General features: G+C 40.1%; 1 protein-coding gene across 1 annotated transcript in view; it reads left to right on the top strand.

Annotated features, from left to right (window-relative positions):
• The first annotated feature begins 6,296 nt into the window (after positions 1–6,296).
• Positions 6,297–18,718, top strand: part of ppfia3 (PTPRF interacting protein alpha 3) — a 33,512-nt gene continuing 21,090 nt past the window's right edge. The window contains 11 exon segments of the mRNA XM_042505293.1: positions 6,297–6,371; positions 7,415–7,819; positions 7,822–7,857; positions 7,860–7,928; positions 7,930–8,106; positions 15,428–15,529; positions 15,744–15,983; positions 16,075–16,134; positions 17,647–17,775; positions 17,917–18,009; positions 18,576–18,628. Of these exon segments, the coding sequence (XP_042361227.1) occupies positions 7,751–7,819; positions 7,822–7,857; positions 7,860–7,928; positions 7,930–8,106; positions 15,428–15,529; positions 15,744–15,983; positions 16,075–16,134; positions 17,647–17,775; positions 17,917–18,009; positions 18,576–18,628 (1,028 nt within the window). The 5' untranslated portion in view covers positions 6,297–6,371; positions 7,415–7,750.

The raw sequence follows: 18,718 nt of genomic DNA, 5'->3' as shown, positions 1-18,718 counted from the left end.
CTCTCATAGCACAGCAATGTCGTGTGATGTTGTACTCCTGGAGACAGGCATCTTCTTCCACACAGGTCAGTCAGAAATCAGCTTCTTTTCACAAAACTCTGAGCTCACGGTGAAGTTCTCTCATTAAACAAGGCTTGTTTGATATAAATGCAAAATGAGGAGCTAATTTCCACACTGATTTTTCTGCCTTGCAAGATAATTGAATGATTACTATAAATGAAAAGACTGGAGAGAAAATCTAATGTTGAAAAACAAAAACTAAATGTTGTATTAAGCATTATAACATGCAATTCCGAACATGTTGGGTCCTACAGAGGTGATACTCACCTTACGGCCCCCAAGCCAAATCTGGCCCCCTATGGGGTGCTGGCTGGCCCCCCCAACCATTTTATCATTCACAATAAAAATATGTTGGATATGTGGAAATGTTCATGTACTTTTAGTATACATTAAGTGCCAGAGTGCATAAAACAGCATCAAGAAAGAGCTTGTTTATCAGAAAAAGTGCCAGTGGAGGATCCCCCGCACCTCTTGACAGAGGTCCTAGCTAAGCCCAAATGTCCGAAAATCCTAAAATCAAAGAAACATCCTAAAGTCCAAGAAACATCCTAAAGTCCTAGAAATGTCCTGAAATTATAGAAATGTCCTACAATACAAATGTTTGATGTAACATCTGTTATTTGTAACCTAATGCAAATATTGTATTTGTATGAAAGCAAAGGTGAGTAATTTGGTATAAACTCTAACAGTGTACAAAAGAATAGAATGAATAATCATTTGATATAACCATAAAACAGTTATTTACAGCATGGCATGATGAATGTAGGAGATTAGATAGTGAGTTTGGACAGTGGATGTGTATGTCGCCCTGTAAAGATGTATTTCTGTGCTCCCAGCCTGCTCCTGCTCCTCCTCCTCCTCCTCCTCCTCCTCCTGCTCCTGCTCCTGCTCTTCCTCCGGGTCGCTGTGTGTCTCTGCAGACACTGGGCCTGTTGTCCACTGTCATGGCTCCCCGGGGACGTGCTGATGCTTGTTGTTGTCCTGCTGACGAGATGCTCCCCTGGCTGCCGCTCAGGGCATTCCTATCAGCATTCCTCTAACCCGCTGACCTGCCGTGACCCCTCGGGGCCCCTCCTCTCCTGGTGTCCGTGCAGCTGCCTGCTGTCAGTCAGCGCTGTCATATCAGCCAAATAAAGACGTCTTCAGGAGGCCGCCCAGATCATCAAGTCAGTGTTTATTACAATGCAATGCCCAGAGTTTAGACACAGCGGAGCACAATTATTTTGAAATGTTATGTGTATATAGAAGCAAATACAGTGTGTGACTGATGCACTTTATGGATGTATAAATGTACATTTTCCAGACAATTCATTTAATACACTTTTGTTTTAGCACAAATTCAGGTGCAAAACAGCTTAAGCATTATATTTTATTCTGTTGCCAATTAAGCGTTGTATTACAGAGCACACTCCTGGTGAAAAAAGTGCCAATCCTCCAATCAGTCCAGAGTCAGCAGTGGAATTATACTGGGAGGTTCCAAAATTGATTTTTTTTTTTGGCTCCTTGCCAGTGATAGCGGTGGCTCTGGGCATTATGTTGTCGGGCTGTATGTCCATACTTTAACAGTCCATGGTCTGCATGTCCGTCCCATTCTCAGGCACGCGATATCTCCAGAATTCAAAGTAATTCAAACTCAAAAGTAATTTCTTCAAATTTGGCACAAACGACCACTTGGACTCGAAAAGGACCTGATTGGATTTTGGTGGTCAAAGGTCACGGTGACCCTGTCCATGACATTCTTGGTAATGCAGTATCTCAAGGACATCTTGACTGAATTTCTTTAAAATTTAAAATAAATGTTCACTTGGACTCAAACGATAAAATGATTAGAAGTTGGTGGTCAGTAAGTTCACTGTGACCTCGCAAACATGTCTTTGGCCATAACTCAAAAAATCGTATGCTAATTATGACAAAATATCACAAGTAGTTAATGGAATATAATGATGAACTGATGACATTTTATATCCTAAAGGTCAAAGGTTAGCTTCACTGTAACATCATACCGTAAACTGCAAGTGAAACTTGACTGGTGGTATTTCTAGTTTATAGCTGATGTTGACAGATACAAATCGTATGCCAAGGTACAGAATTAGTGTGTCTATAATGCAAAAGTGTGACATCTGTTTAGATGCTTTAATAATGCTTAATGTTCAAACAAGAGTATTACAAATTAGAATTAGGATAAAAACTTGCTGTTAAAGCCATTTTTGTATGCTGAAATAGAAACAAAACTAACTTCAAACTGCCTTTTTTGAATTGAAAGAAATCTGACAGAAATCTGGAAAAACTAAGCTGAAGTTTGAAGTGTATATTTAAACTTACACTTAATTAAATAAAAGCAGAAGAAATAATTATACACAGGCATTTGTTATTCATGTGGTGGGATTGTGTTCGTCCTTGGAGCTGGGATTTCCAGTGAACTCCGAGTGAGGCTGTGCTCCCTGTGGGGGCTCTAACAGCTCGGTGTTGTGTTGTGTCTGTTGGTCTGCAGAGGTCTTCATCCACAACAGGAGCTCTGACATTTCAACTGTTTGTGAGCAGAGGCGGCACTGAAACTGTCAACACACTGTCAGCGGCTCTGTTAAGACGTCATGGCAGGAGAGCACGATGCAGTGTGATCCTGCGAGTGTACTGTGCTCAGGTACCTCTGCTCAGATACTTAGAAATAATGACACTTTACTTGAAAACTTCCACATTGTGAGTCTGTGAACATTAATGACGATACTCTTTCTTCCTTTAAATATTTCTGGCTATTTTGCAGAAAGACTTCTTTTTTGCAAAGTTCTTCACTAAGAGTAATTTCACTTTTATAACAGATTTTACTGTAACGACAGCTCAAGTTAAATGAAATTTAATAACAGGATATGTTCTGTTATTGAAGTGTTATTCCCTGATAGCGATATTAATACTTTTAAGTATTAAAGGTAAAAAATAGTTCTTCCTTATCCATTGACGGTGGCCTTTGTGACTTGTGCAGTCCCTCAGAGAGCAAAGTGTGCCTCCTCCTTTGGCTGTTTTAGAAACAGAACTCATTCAGTTCTGTTTGTTCTGATCTCTTGTGAAATTTTTTTCAATTTCAAATGACTTGTCATTGAGGTCTGTATAACAGACGATAATAGACTTTACTCAGAAAGAGACATTTTGCAGAAAGAAAGAACACTGTGTGCATGCTCCCTGTCCTCTGTGGTCATCTCTCAATATGAGAAATAAAGTTTAGTGCAATAAATAAACAGAGCGCAGGTAGTGAATTTTTAAGTAGGTTTAGGCAAAAAAATCAGCAGTATCATTATTAAGGAGCACTTGCAGGTGATTTTGATAGACTAATTCTGTTCAGACAAGCTGACAAATATCACTTTTACAATATTGTAAGTGTTAACATTGCTCTTTGTCGAATAAATTCAACATTATTCTTAAAAACAGTTAATAAGTATTAAAACTCATCCAGTAAAAGCTGTAATTTGTTTATAATCCCAGACTTTCATGTTTTCCCCTCTGTTCTTGTCTCTTACTTTTTTCCCCAAATGTAATTTAGATGCACTTTGAATCTCACTGGCGGCTCGACTGAGCATCAGCCTTTCTGAAGAGGGCATTACGTCACCTTCACCCCACCTCCCTCTTCCCTATCCTTCCGTCACTACCTTTAAGACCCGCCTCCCCTGCGATCTAATTGGCTGACAGACCAAACGTTTCATGGCTGGTGATGGTGACTGGTGCATTTTTACTGGCAGAAGAAGCGGGTGATTTAATCGTAAAGAAAGAAATTGTCAACATTTTATTCAAATTGTTTTAATAAAATAATTAAATCTCCATAACAAACCCCAAACGAGTCACTGTACCGGAAACCTTTCACAAAAATCAAAATTCTGGTCATTTTAAAGTTGTTTACCGCTGACTGTGACCTTTAAAAGCCCTCTCATACTCCTCAGTTACACAAAAAAACATATGAATCCATGATGGTTGTTGAAAATCTAGCCTAAAACCCTATGGTGGCAGTGCGATGCTTTTCTTTTGTTGAGCCACCAGAGGGTGCTATTGTTAAACAATTTCAGCAAGTTTCAGGTACCACACAGCGAGAATGAGTCAAGGGAATAATTCTAACTGATTATGTGTTTTGGTTTTGTGTTTAAAGGTAGAAAACTGCAGAGAAATGCAGTCAGAAGTGAGAATGAGGATGTGAGGACTTGGCGTGGTGACAGCCGGTGTGAGCTTGTTTCTTTAAGACCCAACATCTCACTGAGGAGGAGAGATGAGGGAAGATAAACGATGGCAAGTCGTCAAGGTACGCACAAATATCAGGAAGCACACCGGAAGTATTGTTTGTCTTCAGAATAAAATTCTTAATGTTTATGTGTATTGTAAACACTTGAACTAAAACTTCCCTGAAAATATAAGCACTACATGTTTATTTTTTCCTATCATCCTTTTGGCTTTTACAAATCAAGTTGGCTCAGTGTAAGAGTATAAAACAATTTGGATAAAAATAAACATCAAAACTTGTTCTTTGGTGACTTTAACAAGACTTAGTGGTTTTACTTGTCACATGTTCAAGCCCAAATGCAGTCAGATTCAGGCTTAGGGCTATGTTAAAAGAATTTATGATAAGTAATAAGGAATTATGATAAGTAATACAATAATAACATAATAATGAAAAAAACCCTATATATAAATGTGAAATAAAATGTTAAGTTATATAATTGTAATATAATGTTGAGACCACATTTTCCAGGCCTGGAGATGTCATAGAGTTGGTAAAATTCATAGAAAGTTTTGGAAAAGACACAAAATGTTGGTTGTGTATAGTGAAATTATATATATATATAAATATGGTATTTACGTCAATACTTGATAGGTCCATTATCCTAACGACGGAGGATTAGGGCCACATTAAGGGAAAAAAAAAATTATTTACGAGATTAAAGTCATTAGTCATCATTATTAACGAGAAAAAAAAACTCATTATTAATGAGAAAAAAAGTCATTATTATTAACGAGATTATTAACGAGATTAAACTCATTATTAACGAGAATAAAGTAATTATTTATGAGAATAAAGTCATAATATTCAAACCTGCTGCTTTTGGAGACCATTGTCAAAATGAGGGCTACGGAGGATTTGTTTCTTGAGACACAACGAAACCCCTCTGAATAGCCCGTAGATGCATCCAACGTAACCCTGCAGTTGACCAGTTCAGCCATTTCCCCCTCCAGAAAAGCAGCAACACCCTCCAAGTCCCACTGGTTCTTTCGCCGGAAAAGATGCAATTTCTTGCATATTCTTTTTAAAGTTCTGATACTTATGATAATGTGATGCTGATGTGCCAAAAGATTAAGTATCTCCTTGTTTGTGAAACCTATCCTAAAATACAACTCAACCAAATCCTCCGTAGCCCTCATGTTAACAAGTGTCTCCAAAAGCAGCAGGTTTGAATATTATGACTTTATTCTCATAAATAATGACTTTTTTCTCGTTAATAATGAGTTTAATCTCGTAAATAATGACTTTTTTCTCATTAATAATGACTTTTTTTCCTCGTTAATAATGAGTTTTTTTCTCGTTAATAATGACTTTTTTCTCGTTAATAATGAGTTTAATCTCGTAAATAATGACTTTTTTCTCATTAATAATACTTTTTTTCTCGTTAATAATGAGTTTTTTCTCGTTAATAATGACTTTTTTCTAGTTAATAATGAGTTTAATCTCGTAAATAATGACTTTTTTCTCATTAATAATGACTTTTTTCTCATTAATAATGACTTTTTTCTCGTTAATAATGAGTTTTTTCTCGTAACTAATGACTTTAATCTCGTAAATAATTATTTTTTTTTCCCTTAATGTGGCCCTAATCCTCCGTCGTAATTATCACATCTAATCAATAATTAAAATGGAGTTAAACATAATAAAATGAATATAAGTAGGTGATTAAAATGCCCATATATATCAACCATGTGTTTAGCTGGGCTGTGCAAAATTTCAGCATATGAAAAATATGGTTCAATTTGTTCATTGTTAAAACCATGTTTTGGTTTGTCATCTTCCACGTTCATATCTCTGGCACTTTGGTCGGGCCAGCTGTTTGCAGATTTTACTCTGAAAGTCCTCACCGGATGTAGCTCGTGTTTCGCGCGTACCATTTGACGCAGCGGCTGAGCAGCGCCGTCGCTCCCACAGCAGAGAGGGAGGGAGGGGATGGGGCAGGCTGGTAACCGGGCTGTAACGGGGATAAGCTGCAGCCTCCGTCTCTCAGGTGCTCCGATGGAGTGAACCGGGCTCCGATGCGCCTTCACTTCTTTCTCTGTCGATCATGGAGAGGGTAAGACACATCGACCGTCCGGCGGCGGCTGAAATCCGCCGTGATGCTCGGGCACACGGATCTAGGCGTGCGGTAGACCGTCCAGCTGTTTTTATGGGTGGGGGTGGTGTGAGGAGGGAGGGAGGGAGGGGGGGCAGTGGGGTGTTGATAGGAAATAGACGCCTTGCAGTCGGAATAAAGCCAAAGCGGCGCACTATTTTCCGACATTTGGGTTAATCACATCTTGAAAAATAATCCAATTGCGTGCTATCTGGTGATTGAGCGTGTTAATTAGGCCTACATCATTTACAGCGTGATTGGCACCTCCTACCATGATGTGATAGCGATGTGAGGCTATCCTGCACAGCCCTATATGCATTAAAAAATGCTGTTTTTCCTCATATTTAAGCTAATTATTTTATTAAGACAGCAACTAATTTCCCATCCTGACACCCGAGGATAACAAGACCCTAGAATATATTTTTTTTCCAGATGGTTTCCGGAGAAAGAAGCCTATTTCCTCCTGGATACAGCCCGTAATTACAATTCATGATGACACCCTTTTTTCCCTTCTTCACATGAATGTATGAAACAGCGCCGCATCTTTCTGCTACCTACAGGCCCTTATAATTGTTCTGTGTTTGCGTGAGGTAAAGCCACCATTCACGACTCATTTTCCGTACATCATGCGTATTCATTTTCACCATCATGATGACTATGGGCGCACGGATTCATAGAGCCGAGACATGCACTGATGGATGAATTACTCCAGACGTTTGAGTATCGCGATGCCAGTCAGTGGAAGAGAGAGCTGTGCTGCAACAGCAATGGTTATTCTGTCTTTGAGGTTTGGAGGAGAGCTGTGTGTGTGTGTGTGTGTGTGTGTGTGTGTGTGAGAGAGAGAGAGAGAGAGAGAGAGAAGATGTATCACATGGTATGGTATGAGAGATCATAACCTGGTGGCGTAATACAGGCTTTACTATGACATCATGTGTTCCTCCATCATTTTAACTTACACATTTGCCTAAAAATGTCCTCTCCCTTCTTTTTTTTTTCTTCTCCAGGTTTGTCTCTCATCTCAGTGAAGCCTGGGCCAGGGGTCAGAGGTCATCCACCAAACTTGCACTTCTCCCTCTTACCCCTGCAACCCCACCCCACCCCCTAACCCCCACTCAGCCCCCGTCACCCCACACTGTTCCCTCCAAACACCGGAACTTATCTTGCGTCCCACACTTTTCTTTCACTGTCCGTCCTCCCCTCAGCACTTGTCTCTTGCCTGCCACCCAATCAGCTTGAGAGGACAGACACCTCCTAACCTGACGTCCGTTTCATGACGAGCCAGTGGTCCACCAGACCTTAGACAGCTTCTCAGATAACCCCTCTCACACCCAGGCCTCAAGATGATGTGCGAGGTGATGCCCACCATCTCGGAGGACGGGCGCGGTGGCGGAGGAGGCGGCTCGTCTTCCCGGCGGGGGGCGGCGGTGGAGGTATGGGCGGAGGAGGGATGGGATGGGAGGCATGGGGGGCTACGGCAGCAGGGATCCACGCAGTGGTGCTGGCGGCGGCAGTGATGAGGAGGGGCAGCACGGGCAACCTGGAGTCGCTAATGGTGAACATGCTGACGGAGAGGGAGAGGCTGCTGGAGAGCCTGAGGGAAACCCAGGACAGCCTGGGGACGGCGCACCTACGTCTGAGGGAGCTGGGCCACGAGAAGGAGTCACTTCAGAGGCAGCTGTCCATCGCCCTACCACAGGTACAGTGACTGAGGGGGGGGTCAAGGAGGAGGTGAAAGAATCTCATAATGCTGTTTCAGTGCTACACACATACACACATCTCATCAGTCTATAGCCCATCTGTCCGTAATCCAGCCTCCCCATCGCTGTAAGCATGGATGGGTTACTGAAAGGGCCCACCGGGCACAGGCCCAGGGGCCCCAAGTCTCAGGAGTCCCCTGGTGTTCACTAGCAAAATGTCAAATTAAAATGCACCAACCAGGAAGAGGAACAACCCTCCAAAAAGATGCATAACAACTACAAAGAGACACAAAACCACCACCTGTAAAATCTGCCACTTTTAAAAAATCTGAAAAGCAAGTGCCTTTAAAAATGTAAGTGAACACAACTATTAATCTTAATTTGTTAACTTTATATTTTATTATTAAATTTACCTAAGATTTGGTTGCATTAATTTTTGTGGCATTGTTGCAACTTAAAAATGACAACATGAAAAAGTTAAATCAATCTTTTTTAAGTTTTAACAACTTCAGTAAACCAAGTTTACTGTGCTATATATGTGTTTTCTGCTGGTTGCAGACTAGTCATATTTGTATTTTTTTAAACATGTTAAAACCAAACTGCAGATCTCCTAACTTCATTATTGGCAAAATCTTTTGTGTCATGATCAAGGTAAGTCAGACTAACTTGGTTTACTGAAGTTGTTAACACACTTAGACAGAACAAGGTAATTTCCCTTTCATTTTTATGTTGCAACAACTCAACAAAATTAAGTAAATACAGCTACATTTTTAGTGGACTTAACACTTACAAATAAAGTAAACAAAAACTAAGATTTAAAGTTATTTTGACTTTTTCAAAGTGTTGGTTTTGAAGATTATTTTAAGATCAATTTCTCAGATTGTACAGTGCACAAAGTCTGTGTCTTGCTCCTGTGTAGGGGTGGTGATGGGGCCCTTGCAAATCTGTGCCCAGGAGCCCATTGTCTTGTAATCCGCCCATGCCTGTAAGAGGATATTATTGTTATCATACTTCCACTGACAGAGGTCATGTTAGTGTTTTACCGTGTCGAGGTCAGACTGAAGGTTTCATCAGAAAGTTATCTGTTCAACTGGCCTGAAAGGACAAGTTCAGTCATATCTTAAACCTTTTGAGCAAATTGTCATGATTGCTTTCTAAAACATGGGAGGCAGGCAACGAGCAACTCAAGAAATGACTCAAAAAATAGCAAGAAATTAGTAAAAAGCTACAAGAATATTACCTGAAATGAGCCAAAACAATGAAAAAATAAAAGAACAAAAACAGGACATGAAATTAAAAGATCAGAAACCGCGAATGAACTGCTAAAAGTGGTAAAGTAAAATAATGATATAAGATAATTATGTAATTATAGTTATCTTGGATTTTTTTTCATTAGTTATTTGACAGTTTTCTAACAATTCTCTGTCTTTTTTTTTTTTTTTTAACTAATTTTCAGGTCATGTTCTTGTCACCCTTCGCTAATTTTTTGCAGATTGCAGGACATTTCATACCAAGTTGCTGATTGCCTTTTTTCACGTGTTTTTGTCAGACATGTGCTCACATTTTAAAGGTTTAAATGTTTGTAAAAGACGTCTAAGTACAGCACGATGTCGATCCAGGTTTCAAAGGGTTAATGGCATTGAATTATGGAACGTATAGACAAGCATATGTGCATCCCAAATTTTACTCAGAGGAGCAATTAACCCCAAATTGAAGACTCAGCCATGAGCTGAAACAATAGTGTGAAATACATTTAGTATCTGAGTGCAACGCATGGTGGTCATTATCTCTCGCATATGTTTTGCCTCATACATTCACGTCCTACAGTCGCATGCAGACGCACATTGAAGTACGTGCATGACTGAAGCATTAACACTGAGGTAAATAGAGGACATGATTATTGAATAACCAGACCCGTATGTCAAATATCTACTCACAAACATTTGCATTGGCAAAAAGCTGTTTTAAGAAAACAGTTTTATGTTTTCATTAGAGCAAGAAAAAAGACTGTTAGCTTTTAGCTTTAGTTGTAATAGTTTGGGTGAAGGTTGTGCTGCAACAGATGGAAGTATTGGTAAGAATCTGCTGTTTATTTTTTGGTTCTACATGCTGGCACGTGGGTGTGTGGTTACAATCAACTGTTCCCTTAATGCTCCTAGTACCCTCAGCTGCTAGATTCAAATATAGTTTGGGATGTGTGTAAAGTCTTAACTGTCTCTCAGGTAGGGCTGCACAAAACTCAAAATATTACCGAAATAGCAATATGGCCAAGTGCTAAATCCAAATCAGAGGAGTTGTAATTTGTAATGTATCACAGCATACTAAATACAGTAAAGGTAGCACTGTGGTGTTACAGAGATGCCCCAGCCTATAAATCATACTCCAGACATAAGAGGAAATGATTTTTTTGGTGCAGACCTTTGCAAAAATCACATCATCATCATTTTCTTTAAAGAAATGAAAATTACCATTCTAAGTAAAATTGCAACTTGTATGACAATCTGCCAAATAATGAACATGCCTTTTTTTGCATGTTGTGTAGCCCTAGTCCAGGGATGTGTAGTCGTATTATATTATCTCTCTGTCATCTAAAGTCTGTTATGAAACAGGTATGCTCAGCTCGAAACTGAAAAACACAAAACTACAGAAAATAGTCCATATTCACAAAATATGCATGCCCTAAAGTACTTGATATGGACATATATACAGTGAACATAATTAGCCCTACAAGTACATGATCCTTCAGAGGGTTTTTTTGCCTTGTGCACGCAAATAGTTTTAAATGTCTAATCTTATAAACACATGTAATAAGAGAACACCAGAATACCAGATAAACTTCATCCCTGTGAGCTGCAGTGCTGGAAAAGTAATAAAATAGTTTTCTTAGTGTATAAAAAAAGCATCAAAAGCAAAATGTAAAAAATTAAAAAATTAAAAGTAGAAATCCTGCATTCAAAATCTAACTTCAGCAAAGTAAACAAGTATCATTGGTAGAGTGTTGTGCTGTATCAAAAGTACTCCGATTGAAAATGGTTCCTTTCACAGTGTTGAATTATTGATGCCTTAACCTGTTAGCAGGGTTTTAATGTTGTAGCCGGTCCAGGTGGCGCTGAGTCTGACTCCTTTATTGTTCTGCTGGGGAGTTTAAAGTACAGCAACACAGATGGAAACCATCGCATCTCCAGCATCCACACCATCTTTCTTTTCTCCCGTTAAAACTCCTCACATGATGCTGCAAATGTGAAGCTAAAATAAGGCTGTGGTATAAGGTCGTCGAGGTAAAACATGGCTGAGATATAACAGTGTTTTTTTATTGAGTTCATTTCATGCATTTCGTGCATTACAAACTTGATCTAAACACCGATGGCGTCATTATTCTATAATTATTAAACTGCACAATCAGCATTTACTTCATAATGATAAGTTAAAGGGAAAAAAAATCAATTTCTACTTTAACAAAATTGATTTAAAATTTGCTGCAGTTTATGCCCCTTTGTATTATTATTACTTGCAAGTCACAGAAATCAACATCTGACTTTCCCCAAAATAAAAAGCCTGTTATCTTTTACAAATAGAACATTCTGTAAGAAAATATGTTCCATATGTTGCACCAAAAAAAAAAGTTTAGACTGTATTTGCCATCCAGGTAGCTGAAAATGGCGTGTGTTCTTACTCGTTTTGTAAAATACGAGCAAAATATTGTGTTATTTTGTATGAAAGTATAAAGGATTGGAAAGTAATCTAAATATACTAACATAACACATAATAGAATTTTAAATTTGGGTCATGTTGTACAAACTGAGCAAGGAGAGGTTTCATTTCAAGCTACTGTCTCTGTGTTGGTTATGAATTACAGCCACAACATGAGAAACAAGCTAAAAACTCTTTTAATTGTGCAGTTGAAATATTTTTTCAGTCTTTGAGGATTCTGTAAATACTTTCAGAGCAGTACTAAGGGTTGTCAAAAAAAAGCCCATCTTGGCTTTTTAAAGGCCGTTATAAATTTTCCTGTAAAATTTGCTGAGCTTTGTGATGGAAACACATGAGAAGCACAAACCGGGTCTGAGCTAAAACCTGGAGATGATGGCAAAATGTTGCATTTGCCCCCTGTAGCACAGGAGCCAATTATTATATTATCCCACATCCCCGTGCCCGAGAGCTAATCATTTTGTAATTCCACTCAACATACAAGGGCTCCGTCTCTATTTTCAGGCAGGAGTCATTGTTGGATGCCTCGGGCGCCGATGATGCCTCCCTCATTGTTAGTGCACTATTTTTCTCTGTCGCTACACCGGGAAACAACAAAAAAAAAAATAATCAAAACGAAATAACAGATGTAGCAGCGCCGCGCGCTCTCACACAGAGTGACTGGACATTAAAGGGCAATATTACCTCACTGCGAGGAGATCAATATGGCGCACACATCTGTAGAAACACACACACGCAGACACAGGAACACATGGAGTGCTGTGATACATTCTACAGTAGATGAGTTCAGCGAGTTCGTCTGCGCACGTTAGACGTTGCCAAGAGAGGAAAATAGGAGAGAGGGATGGAGAGAGCCACAGCATGGCACACACAGAGAGAAAAACCTGGTGATATGAAACACACAGAGACTAACAAATCAAGCCCATTTGCATATTGCTGCATACTAATAAGGTGGCTTCTAGAGTCTGCTTTAGATGTGGTGGATCATGACGGGGGAGATTGAAATGGATGAAGGAGGAAGAGTGGAAAAGAGGTGAATGCCAGTGCAGGGTGATGTGCATCGACCAAATATGAACCCAAAGAGAGGAATCCAGGAAGTGTACCGGTGGTCCATCTCACTCCATCTTTTCTCGCAAATTAATCCCAGAATTATGATATCCTTTGGGCCCAGTACATGCCATCTGCACGCAGCAATTTCCTCCTTGATCCTCCCTACTTCCATCTTTTCAAATAAGCTCCTTTCCTTTCACGTCCTTTCTCCATCCTCCCATAATTCAGCCCAGTGAGCACATGAGATGTAGAGGCTTGTCAGAGACTGTACATGCTGTACTTTTTTTTAATGCATTTTGGCTGGGAGAGGGTGTTGAGGTAAAGGCGCCTGTTTGCTGCCGTGTGGGTAAACTGATTAGCGGGAACACAAGATAACAGCAGCGCCGCGCATGCATCGGTGCCCTTTAACTGCTTGTTTTGCATAAGCATTTCTTTTTTAAACACGCATGATTCGGGGCACGCGTAGTGCTCTGTGTCATATGTGTATCACGCCACCGTCACGCACGAGCAGAGAGGACAATCAGTGCACGGACGAGCGGTCGTGCCACAGTATGTGTGCATAAGATCATGTGTTCAGTGGAGGGTTGTGATTACAGAAACAAAGGAATAATCTCTGCTGAAAGTTTGACTTTATGGTGTCACTCATCCTCTCTTTGTTGATTTGTTGCTATGGATACCATTCAGTTTGACCAAAGGCAGCAGATTTTAATCATAACTATCATGTAGCTAACCTCACATTATACCTAATTGGATTAAATTACACAAAATCACAATTCAACTGGACTGCTGTCAGTTGGAGATGTAAGACATTACACTGCGCTGGATTCACTCCAGCTCCTCTCATGCTTGTTTAACCTCCAAGCGTTTGTTTTAATGACGGGCAAACGCACAGCCAGTCGTGGTTATTGAGCAATTAAACCAATTTCAGGTGCAACACATGCAGTAAACCTGGTTGTTAGATTTTATATCGAGGCCTGGTTTAAGACTCCTGGTGGCCGTTAACCGTGAACGCTGTGGTGGATATGGCAGGGATTGTAGTGTGTGGAGGGGTTTCCTCGCTGCGTGTCTGTGCACGTTTGTTTAATGCAGTGAAAGTCTGTGAGGTTGACTGTGAGTTCGCTAATGAAATCAAGACTTGTTCACTGTAGTTTATTGTGCTGTGTGGGTTAACGGAAAATGTTGGCAGTAAGGTGTTAAGGTGCCATTCTTTGGGATAACTGGCCAAAGTTAGAGGAGGTAACTGCATGCTGAGACCATGAGGTTTGGTAAAAGAATTCTACTGATCTTCATTTATTGGTCTTAAACCTCCTGACTCAACATTTATCAATCATACAAGGGAGAAATCTATTAAAAAAGTAACAAGAACTGCATTTTGTCTGGCAGTGCAGATTCAAGACCTATGGAAGCCCATGTCTGCCAGTGCAATGAGAAAAAAAATCCTGTAAGTCATTATAATGACAAACTTTCACAGACAATGACTTAATATCTCAAAATAACAACTTCGATCAAACTTTGACTAAAAGTCAAAATAATGATTTAGAATAAAAAATTATAAGACACTTTATTAAAAAATAATTACGTTCTATCTCAAAGTTAGATAAGATAAGATAATAAGTTAATAAAATAAGTTTAAATAATGTAAGTATAAATAATGAGAAACTTTCTGCAAATAATGAGTTAGTATCTCAAAAATGACTTAGTAACAAAATAATGAGAAACATTCTCAAAGACAATGACTCAAAGTAATAAGTTCAAGTCAAAATAATGAGTAACTTTCAAAACAATGAATTTCTCAAAATAATGCCATACCATGCCATGAAAAAACTGTCTTGAAACAATGACTTAATATCTCAAAATGAGACACTTTCTCGAAATAATGACCTAATATTAAAAAGATGACTTGCGGATGGGAAAAAAAAGGTAGTACCTTAGAATAATGATTTAGTATCAAAATAATGAAAAAGTTTCTTAAAATAACAATGTAGTCGCTCAAAATACTGGCTTAAATCAAAATAATGATTTAGAATCAAAAATAATAAGAGAAAGTTTCTAAAAATAATGACCTAGTATCTCAGAAATAATGAGTTAATATCAAAATAATGAGAAACTTTTTGTAAATAATAACTTAGTATGTCCAAATTATGAATTAGTCTACAAAAAATGAGAAACGTTTGTAAAACAGTGAGTTAGTATGAGATAAATGAGTCGCCATAATGACTTACAGAATCTTTTTTTTTTTTGTCATCACACTGGCGTAAATGGGCTTCCATACAAGCAGCCATAAGATATCAAACTTGGAACCTTCACTCCTTTGCTCACTTGTTTCTAATCTCTCCACCTGTGAAACCAGCCAGTGCAACAAAGTTTATACCTGCCCTCTGCTGGCATTCTGGGAAATGAAGGAAGTCGCCAACCAAAGCAGACAGGGCAGTTTTAGGGAGAGAGGGAGAGCGGAGCGCTTCACAACAGAATCATTTATCGGTACAGTTTGATGAGTGTGTGTGATCATGACCTCATGCAGCAGCCCGGAGTCAATAACAGCTCCCTCTTGTGACCCTGCAGGAGTTTGCAGTGCTGACCAAAGAGCTGAACCTCTGCCGGGAGCAGCTGCTGGAGAGGGAGGAGGAGATCGCAGAGCTGAAGGCGGAGAGGAACAACACACGGGTCAGTACACTAATACGTCTGCGCCAAGTGTCTGTTTAACATTATCTTTTTATTTATTTGGTTAATTACAGCTCTGGTCTGATTTTTTTTGGCACGAGTTTTCTGAAAAGAAATCCCCATGAAATGTGAACTCTAATCGTGTGAGACCGTTTATAACCGATAAGAGGTGCACTGTGGAGACGTTTTACTGTATGTGAACCACATGTGTTTCCAGCTGCTGCTCGAACATCTGGAGTGCCTGGTTTCCCGTCACGAGCGCAGCCTGAGGATGACCGTGGTGAAGAGGCAGGCCCAGTCCCCAGCCGGGGTCTCCAGCGAGGTGGAGGTCCTAAAAGCACTTAAGTCCCTGTTTGAGCACCACAAAGCTCTGGATGAGAAGGTGAGGGAAAGGCTACGGGTGGCTCTGGAGCGAGTGGCGTCCCTGGAGGAAGAGCTTCAGTCCTCCTCTCAAGAGGTGAGTCCATGTTTCTGTGCTGGTTTTCGCAGGTTTCAGTGAATTAATAATGAGAGTGTCTTCTTGACGATTCTCCTCTGTGTTGTTTTAGGTTGTGTCTTTAAGGGAACAAATCAAGCGGCGGCAGCAAGGACTAGACAACGGCAAAGAGGTGACGGGATGCATTTCTTATACAGTTTCAGAAATAGGTGCTTCACAGAAGTGGAAACATTTAATCAGCGTACGGTTCACACAATCAAATCACATTTTTCAAGTCGAAATAAGGATGCTAACTCTACATCTCTGCTGGGCGAGCAGAGATGTATTGGTTTCAACGTGTCACCATGAAAATCCCTCACTGTTACTGCTTTGACATTCGCACTGAGTGACCAACACGTTTCATGCATTCAGTGCTTTTAGCAGAAGAAACCTGAAAATCCAAAATAACCACGGGTAAGATGAGCGCCATCATGGGAAAAGAGTCAGTGTCTGATTATTGTTGGGAGTAACACCTTACAAAGAAGTACTGTAATTTCACTTTTTTCGTGGTAACTAAAAATGAAACAAATTACTTTTTCAAATTATTTAATGCAGTTACAATCAATGAAATTTTAAACAGTTAACTTGTTACTTTTGTCTTGATCATAGCCGACAAACGCACCCTTTTCCCAATATTTAATGATCTTACATTAATGATCTAACATTAAGGGAAGTAACTAGTAACTAATCGCTAATTTTTAGTAACTTGCACAACTGTCAACAAGAATGTGATGCTGAATGCTGTTGTTTAGCATTTACAATGATAGCCATGCCCACCATTCTAGTTTAGTGTGTTAGAGGGATGTTTTATGCTGTAAAGATCAAGAGCCTCTTAAGGCAAATTTGTGACTTACTTATATAAACAAAAGTTACTTGTGTTGTCCACAGCTGATGGGAATGGCATCAGTTTAGCAGGTATTTGGTCATAGAGCAAACTACTAGACATGAAAAAGTGTTGATTTGATGATGGCGCTAGATGGAAAGAGAAGGGAAAGTGATTACAGTTCATCCTGAGAGGGACGTAAACATCTGAATCAAATTTTTAGAGCTCCGACTTTTAACCAGTTGATCAATTAGTTTTCAACTATTATATTCATTGCCGTCTACTTGATAATTGATTGATCATTTGAGTAATATTTTAAGAAAAAAAGTCAAAAATTCTGATTAAATTTGAACATTATTTTAATTTCTGTACTCCTCTATGACAGTAAATTTAATATTTCTGGGTTGTGTACAAAACAGAACATTTATTAGCGTAATCTTGGGCTTTTACCCATTTATAGGCCAAACAATCAATTCATCAAGAAAATAATTAACAGATTAACCCACAGTGAAAATAATCCTTAGAAGCAGCCATACAGATTTCTTGTCAGTCCATCCACTATTTGAGTTGAGACACACACATTACTTCAAAGCACAAACGTCACAGTAGTGTAAGAAGAGAAGTCAGGGCATCTCTGAAGGTTCACCCCCCCGAACCAAAAGGACAGAAGTTTATGCCAATGTGTCGAGTAGATGTTTTTGTCTGGACAAGTCAAAACAGAGGACACATGATGTGTCCCGATAACCCAGGTGGATCATACTGTAGCAATGTAATGGTTCTTTCTGCACCATTAATTAAAGTCATCCTTTTCTCTTTATCCAGCGGCTTCCCAACGGACCATCGTCCATCCTGGATGACGGGGACATCGACAGGCAGCGGGAGGGCGAGATAGAGAGACAGAGGTCAGAGCTGGGACAGCTGAAAGAGCGACTGGCCCTCATGTGCAGACAGGTACTCGATTCGGGGACACTCCTATGGTCTAATGCGCTCAGCAAAACAAACAAAATATCGCACGCCAGCAGATGCTAAACGGACAGAAAGTGACGTGTGCTCGCTCAGCCTTGTATCCCCACACTCTCGCTTTCCCGGCAGGTCGGGGAGATCGAGGAGCAGCTGACGTCCGCCAGGAGGGAGCTGGCCCGATCGGAGGAGGCCAACCAGAAACTACAGCGGGATGTGAAAGAGGTGAGACGCCACCGAGCTGTTGACAGACAATAATGTGTGTGTTTGTCCCATTGGCACACATAGTCTATTTTGCTTGTACTCGCAGAAGTATGTAACAGTTTGCTATGGTTACAAAGCCATTTGCCTACTTGGCAGCGGCGGCTGTTACTGTACGCACCAGAGCCTCTACCCCTGTAGCCATGGCGACAGTGCCAGTCACTGTGCTGGTGGTGGAGTGAAAGTTGTCTTGGGCATTTTTGGACAATCGATCCAGAGAACCTTTTTCCCTTCACGTCTTCTTGTCTAACTGCTTCTCCTCACTCACTTCTCTCTTATCTCCCCCCTGCCCTCCCCCCTCCGTCTCTTTTTGACTTGTGCAACAGCATAAGTGGGTGCCTCTGAAAGCTGTCAACAACAACTATTAACCAGTCATTATCATTCTTCAGCTAATAGCCGTTTGAGCTCAGTGAATTCCCTTTGATCAACACCTACTTGTAAACTTGACATTTGCCCTATCCCACTTTCTCTGTCTGCTCTCCTCCGCTTCCTATTTCTGCATCTTTACATTTTTTCTGCAATTCCTCCAGGCGCTCTGTCAGAGGGAAGACATGGAAGAGAGAATCACCACGTTAGAACGCAGGTTTGTGTTTTGTCTCTGTGAAATCTCTTAGCCTTCCTGCAAAGCGTCCTCCCGCTCACTGCTCTCTCTCTGCTCTGTTGTTTTTTTTGC

Source organism: Plectropomus leopardus, chromosome 17 (assembly GCF_008729295.1).
Source record: "Plectropomus leopardus isolate mb chromosome 17, YSFRI_Pleo_2.0, whole genome shotgun sequence".
In the NCBI taxonomy this organism is placed as follows: Eukaryota; Metazoa; Chordata; class Actinopteri; order Perciformes; family Serranidae; genus Plectropomus; species Plectropomus leopardus.
Note: the sequence above shows the minus strand (reverse complement) of the source record. Positions and strands in the feature narration are given on the sequence as shown.